The sequence below is a fragment of the Solea senegalensis genome, unplaced genomic scaffold (assembly GCF_019176455.1).
Source record: "Solea senegalensis isolate Sse05_10M unplaced genomic scaffold, IFAPA_SoseM_1 scf7180000013000, whole genome shotgun sequence".
Lineage (NCBI taxonomy): Eukaryota > Metazoa > Chordata > Actinopteri > Pleuronectiformes > Soleidae > Solea > Solea senegalensis.
In genome coordinates, this window is record NW_025320738.1 from 27,126 (window position 1) to 34,660 (window position 7,535).

Consider the following 7,535-nt stretch of genomic DNA (forward strand, 5'->3'; position numbering starts at 1 on the left):
TCACAATATTCCATCATGTATAGCAATAACAATATTTTTTTCAGAATTTCAAAATAAATGTTGGTTTGATATGGAGTGATATATAGTTGTCACACAATTTTTTTATAACACTAAATGAATCTATAAACATCTAAAATGTGAGGAAACAATGTAAAGTGAATATTATGTGGTGGGCCACATGTTTAAAACATTTGGATTCATTTATGGAGAGCAGTCAGTGAGCTGAGTTCCTCCCTCTTTCTTGAAAAGGGGGTGAAACTGACTCTCTCCAAGAGTGACATCTAGTGGTCAAATGAGTCACTGCATCCCATTGACTGAACTGAGTAAATGTGACTCTGGTCTGCTCAGTGTCAGTGGGATATTTGAGAATTGTGTGATTTAAACTAACCCTTTAAAGTGACATGCTATAGTTACTATAGTATATAGTTACTTACAGCTCACCGCTCATATTAACAGCTGCACTAATATTGATGTTTTACACTTGATAGGCTCAGATTCAGCTGGAACACGCCCTCACCCTGCTGCTCTCTCAGATGATGAATGATCATCATATATCAACAGAGACTGTAGTTTGTAACTTTTTAAGGATAACTAGGCTAGGATGGTTTTGGTCTTGCATGTACGTGATATTTGTCTGTTTTTGTCAGTCTCTCTTTTTCAACTTCAGTGCCTGTAGACCACTGATGGGCCCACTATTCTATTATATCCATTGTGGAAACACATATGATTTATATTATTACTGTAAAACATTTTATTTTGGCTTTAAACATATAACATTGACCGGTCATCATTATGTACTCATTTATTTTGAAAGAAATGACGTAGAACTTTAAAGAGCAATAAAAATATGCACATAAAAACAGACACATGCGACACTATAAAAGCAAGATGGCTGCGAACAAGTTGTTTCAGAAGTGAATGCTACTGCTCAAGAACCCAGTGATTTAGCAGTTTAATGGGATATATCCTTCTTGTTCCCACCTGCCCTGCGCTGCTGCTGCATACACACACAAACACTTCGTCAGTCAGGTTTGATAGGTTTGCATGACAGAGCCGGTTTTCAGACAATGTTACATCATCTCTGTTCATAATGACTAAACGGAGGCAAAATATTACAATTAACAACAGCAACAAAAAAATCACCAAAGGGTACACAATGCAACTTTAAATATTCACATAATTAATCGTAACAAATGCACCTCTCCATGTGAGGTCTCCTGATATAAATATAAAAGGCTCATTCTGTGGTAATGAAAAAAAAAAAGGTGATTGTACACTTATGAACATATTTACTATAATTCATTATTATATTAATCTTCAATTAGTGCCAAATGTATAAATGTGTAAGTTGCTATTTGATGTACTGAAATCTTCTCTGACGGTTAAACATGTTCACACAACTCATTAAGACAGGAGTAGTTAGATAGTTATAAATTATATAAGACTTATTATCAACATACTGTTATCAGACAACTCTAATTATAATAATAACTTATATTAATAAAGCGCCTTTCAACTCTGCAGTTAACATCAGCTCTACTAATCTAATCTAATCTAAGATCTAATCTGCTTTCCCAAAAGTGTGAAGTGCAGGGATGCTGGTGTTTTATGTCAGAGAGCAGCATCATTTTAGGATTCATGTCACTCTAAACTGCTCATAGTAAGCCAGTGATTCTGCATCTACATGGCAATCTGTGAATGTTCATTAATACCAGGTGAAAGTCCTTCTTTCATTTCTCAAGCAAAATAAAAAACGCAACAATAATACTAGTGTGTTGTGCATCATGTCTCAGATACATGGGAAAACATTGCTCATGTAAAAATGATCAGAGAAAAACAGTGATATAGTGTTGTATTGTGAAGAGATTATTGTAAACTCCGCCAACAAAACATTCCTCTGCTTAATTTCTTCCACTTCCGGCCCTTTTATTGAATGCTAGCGTTGTTTCAGTTGTCGGAATGGATTAATTCCTCTCCCGTGAACAAACATCTCAGTGCAGAGACGGAGATAAGCAGCTACCCCGTCACGGGCCCCACAGAGGGTGAACCATTCGCACTTTTTTCTTTGTTTCCTAATCCCAAATGCTGGCTGTGTTCAGTGTGTGACAAAAATGTGTTACTTTGACTTGGTTTTCTGTTTGACGGCAGGTGAAGCTGCAGGTTTTGAGGCGGGAGCAGCAGAGGGTCGCACTGAATGATACAGACTGAGGCACCTGCAAAAAAAAAAGAAGGCGTCACTACAGAAAGTATGTTCTTTGAATAAATAAAAAAAAGGAAGTGTAGTATAGTGCTCTCAAATGATTTAAATATTTAATCGCATCTCATTTTAATGCTCTTATCAACATAGACAAGTGGATTGCTTGCTTTTTATTGACACAATATCTCTGTCACCCAAAATCATATATCAAAGTGAACTTACATGTTTTGGATTTTCCTCACAAACCCTCTGATTGTTCTGACTATCCTCCTTATTCGCACCTGTCACAAAAATGAATAATGATTTTGGTGAATTCAAAGCATCTCTGTTAGAAAACACGTCATCATCGACTGGTCCTCTCTCTGGAAGAGAGTATGCATGCAGTTTATTATGATGGTAAATTTGCAGTGTGCACCATCTCACCTGCTGCTTTTTGTATAGCAGAGGAAGAGAGAAGACAGCAATCACGGCTGTAAAACAGTGGAGAAGAAGTCTGGTTAATTCGATGAATTAAGAGAGAGCTTCCCAAAGTCACCATCAGTAAAGAATATTCATAAATCATTATCGGTCCAATACTGGTCAAAATCACTGGATAAAAATCCGATTTATCTCATGCTTCACCAGCACAGACTTACACAGAGTTCTTCTTAATGGGAGCTTGAAAAGGCTGTGGTGGTAAATGCACCAGCACAAAGTTGTTGTTAAAGATGTAAAAATAGTCCGATTGATATTGGTATGAATAGATACTCAAGGTTGTGGTATAGGACATGAAAAAGTGATATTTTTCATTTTCAACCACCACCTGAACTGTCCCTTTAGAATGTGAATAACAAAATGAGTCAACAATATTTTAATTAGACATATTCTGATATAATTTATATAATAGATATATATATATGTTTTTTCAACAGAGAATTGTACGGAATGTTTTAAAGAATTCCATACAATTGTCCAGTCTAAGACCAACCTGCAATACTTAGTGGCCCCAGAGGTGGCCCCACCACTCACTTATACATTACTTTGGTAAGATACTGTATACTTTAAAAGGTGTACTATTACAGCACGTCAAGGCTATGGATGTCGACATTGATACTGGTGTTAAAAGTTGGGATGGAATCATTTTAACTCACCGATTATGATCAGGGTCAGTCCATTGATCAGGACACCGATGTAGGACAACAGATACAGGAGCACAACAAACTGAGAGGAGGAGCAGACAAAGAATGTGACATGTTCTCATGTGACGCTGAAGGAAAGGTCAAATCATTATGTTATCATCGTGCTCAGACCTTAATAGAGTCAAATATGTTGTCGATGAAAACCAGGCGTTTGAACTCTGTTACAGCAAACGCCATGAGGAGCACCACCTCCTCCACCAGCATCACTGTGTCCGTGTCTGTCAGAGTGCTGTCATAATCCAGACACGACCTGAGAACACACACAGTTACAAACATAAAAGCTGTTGTATATAACTTTTGGTGATTGTTGTTATTCTGTCTCTGTCTCGTCTTCCTTTATCCTCCTCATGACGGTCTCTGGGAGCTGGAACCAATCCCAGCTAACACTGGGCGAAAAGGGGAGTACACCCTGGACAGGTGACCAGTCCATCACAGGGAAATCACACAGAGACAAACAACCATTTACTCTCACATTCACAAGCGATCAAGCAATACTATCAGACCTGACTGAGGGGGCTTTTGTGTGTATACAGCAGCAGCACAGACGTGGGTGGGGACAAGAAGCATTTATCCTATTAAAGGAGCAGAATTAACTATGGTCACTTCCTGATATTTAATAAACTTGCCCGACTTTTTCCAGTAAACTGGAAAAGATACAGAGATGTTCTTCTATAGCCAGTGTCTACAGAAGTTACTTAGACCTTTTAGCAGTGGAGGCTGTAACCCTGTCTCCTCACAAGCTAAAAGATGTAAACAACTTTTTCACTGCAAGTCATTTAAACTTTTTTGATCGCTACCAGAAGTTTTACTCGCTAATATTACCAAAGTCCAGTCCTTGAGCTGGCTTATATTCATGCAAAGGTTGCATTAAGTCAATTCACTTCTGAAACTTGGGCAAATTATGCAGGTCCCATATGGTTTCAGTAACATGGGCCACCAAGGAAAATTTACAGACAAACCCACTTGGGACCCATAGTGTTAGCCCAAATTGAACCCTTATGTGGCCCACATGGACATGCTGGCTGGGGATCTTGACATAAAACAAATTATTATTATTATTCTTGTGTGAAGTCATTACATCACCCCTCTGTGATGGTGGCTCTGTCTGTATCTGTCTGTCTGTGTGTGTGTGTGTGTGTGTGTGTGTGCTTCTGCACTTGCTTGCAATATGAGCAACAGAGGCTTGGTAGAATTTTTGATAGACACACCTGTTGCCCAAGAATTTTGACCCTAACATGGATTCGAACACACAACCTTCTGATCTGGAGAGAGACGCTGTCTGGGGCATGCATTAATGAACACACTCACTGGAATGGATGGACCCCGGGGTTCCAGCGCAGCAGCTCCAGCAGCTTATAGTAGAGACGGAGGGGGAAGGTGACACACATGAGACCCAGGAAGACGTGGGAGAGCACGGTGATGACACTGAGCTGGAACAGACTTGCCAGACCAATCACCAGTCCTGTGAACACCACACCTGTCCACCACATACTCCTCCAGTACACCAGATCCACAACTGTGAAACAAGGTGACCGAGGGTTAGTCCAGCTATAGTCTACCTCATGTGTCCCCGGGCAAAACACTTGATCCCAAGTTGCTCATTGTAACTGTGCCAGCAGCATGTGAATGGGAAAGTTGTGTGACAGGATGAGCGATGCACACAGCTGTGCTGTAGGAATGTGTGAGTGAATGGGTGAACTGTGAAGCAGCTTTGAGTGGTCATCAAGACTACAAAAGTAAAAAAGGGATAGAAGTAATAAGTAAGTAAGTAATCATATTTAGGATTTTAGACAATATCATCTGCCAACACTGTGATAAATAAATGACTGACTGAGGGGTGAAGGAGATGAGGCACTTCCTTGTTAGCCACTCCTTTAAAGCCAACTCTAGAGGATAACTGGCCATATTTTAAGTAACATGTCATTTAGCAGACACTTTTATCCAAAGCGACTTACAATGGGATTGAGTACAATCAGCCAGGGGTGGAGTCGAAGGGGGTGGAGTGCAGTAGGAATATAAACAGTAGGATGTCCATGAGCTCACGAACAATGAATCAAACAAACAAAACAAAACAACACATGATGCCATCTTGGAATCTTTATATTCATATTTACTCGCCAGAAAAGACCCTAAAACCTGTCTGAATGATGTCATTGTTTTTAATTAAGAATGGATGACTTTACAATGAGTCACAGGGTATCACATCTCATATACTAGATCATCTGGGGAGCCTCCAGACTCCAGTGTGAATGTCAGGATAATTATCTTATTAAAGCCAACACTCAAGAAGCTTAGAAATGTACACACGTACTGACAGACACACAATAACACACAGTGTACAGTATATCACGTACATGTGTACATGTAGATAAACACTGAGCTTTTCATGCTGAACAGCAGAAAATAAGACACACGTGAGAGACAGAAACAAGGCCAGCATTAAGATAACCTGCCCGTGACTTTAAACTGACAGTTCAGGTTTAATGAAGTGTGGATGTATGAAGTACTGACACATAGAACCAGTCACAAAATAACTCTCTAGTGTGATGTAAAATCAGTCAGTTTTCTCTATGATCTTTGGTACTGGAAAGTAAGTGTGTACAAACGTCCATTAAAGTCGGTTTAAGACTCAGGTGTAGGTTTTATTGAGTGAGCCTAAAACCTGGACTGTCCCTTATATGGTTTTTAAGGTCTGAAAATAAAAGACATGTGTCAATGTCCTTCTACACTTTAAGAAGTCTGGTCCTTTAAGAACAAAACGAACAATAACAATGATTATGAATCTAGGTCTGATTTAGCTGACTCTGCCTGTGTGTCCATCAAGTAACTGACATGTCCACACCTGCCCAAGAGAGGGGCAAAACTAAATCAGGTGGTCCCACTGACCAGTACCCCCACTGTTCTGATTCACTTCACGTCTTCAATGAAAGTTAGGAATAAATAATCTGCTTACGTTTGGAGGCCATTTCAGCAGCAATCCTCCTCGCTCTTCTCTCTTTCTTGTGCTTCCACCGTTGGCTTGCTCTCCAGGCTTTTTTTGGCCACCCAAGCTCAGTCAGCAATATAAGGCCTGGCTGGCCTAATTTTATCCTGTATTGGATACCCCCATTTGGATTCACACACACACACACACACACACACACACGCACACACGAGGAACCTGAGCCATCAGCATTTATGTACATGTCCCTCAGCTTTCAGAGACTCTTGTGGTTCCTCAGCCAGTTTGAAGGCGACCTAGAAGACTTCCCATGTAGCATGTCAGCGAGGAACAGACTTTATTTATTATAATTATGCATTGGTCAAAACTGAAGTCACAATTCTCACACAGTCAGTAAAACACAGGTCTGTGTGAATCAAACATTGAATCATTTTCATTACTTTATAAAATCCCCGTATTTTGCCAAAATCCATCAACACCTTTTCCCATCCACACTGCCTGTGTGCTAGCACAGTTTTCAAAAACACATTCACAACTTAATAATATCCAATTTCATGTAATTTTGCATAACCATATTGAAAATATATAAAAGGATATTTAAGATAAAATAAAATGAATTACAAATACGACCAATCTCAGCTGAGAGCTTCAGCAGGTTTCCTCTTTTTAGTTACAGAACAGACAACATGTTTGGAAACATGGATGTTGGTTGACACAAGTTCACCAAACATACATTGTAAAGTTTTGTGTTATATCCATCCCTTCTTCTACCACTTTATCCTCCACAGGAGGGGTCAGTACACCCTAGACAACGTAGTAGAAATAGTATTACAAAAAATAGAAATAGTAGTAGTAAAATAAATGGTATTACAAAAATACATTTTATACAATACTATATACAATACTATTGCTAAACATTTTTCTCAGTAAATATATTTCTGATGGGGCTATTGGAATGAAATGTTCACCAAATGTCAGTAACAACCCAAGTTATCCACACATACAAAGAAATAAAAACATGAATGTCCCTGACAAAAGTTATGTGTAAGTAAGTGAAATAACACAGGGAAAAAGTATTGAACACATGAAGAAAAAAAGGTATAAGAAGGCACAGGAAGCCAGTATTTAGGAAGCAATCCTGCCCAGTATCAGTGCAAATTAATATCAGCTGGATAAGTCCTAATTGGTGGCCTATAAAGGTTTCTCATTACCAAGGTGA

General features: G+C 39.0%; 1 protein-coding gene across 1 annotated transcript; it reads right to left on the reverse strand.

Annotated features, from left to right (window-relative positions):
* Positions 1–784: 784 nt before the first annotated feature.
* Positions 785–6,394, reverse strand: rtn2b (reticulon 2b). Its single transcript, XM_044015187.1, has 7 exons — positions 6,329–6,394; positions 4,684–4,891; positions 3,487–3,625; positions 3,328–3,397; positions 2,621–2,667; positions 2,420–2,478; positions 785–2,213 (listed from the first exon to the last, which is right to left on the reverse strand). The coding sequence occupies exons 1-7, from the start codon at positions 6,339–6,341 to the stop codon at positions 2,117–2,119; spliced, it is 633 nt and encodes a 210-aa protein (XP_043871122.1). The 5' UTR covers positions 6,342–6,394; the 3' UTR covers positions 785–2,116.
* Positions 6,395–7,535: the final 1,141 nt, after the last annotated feature.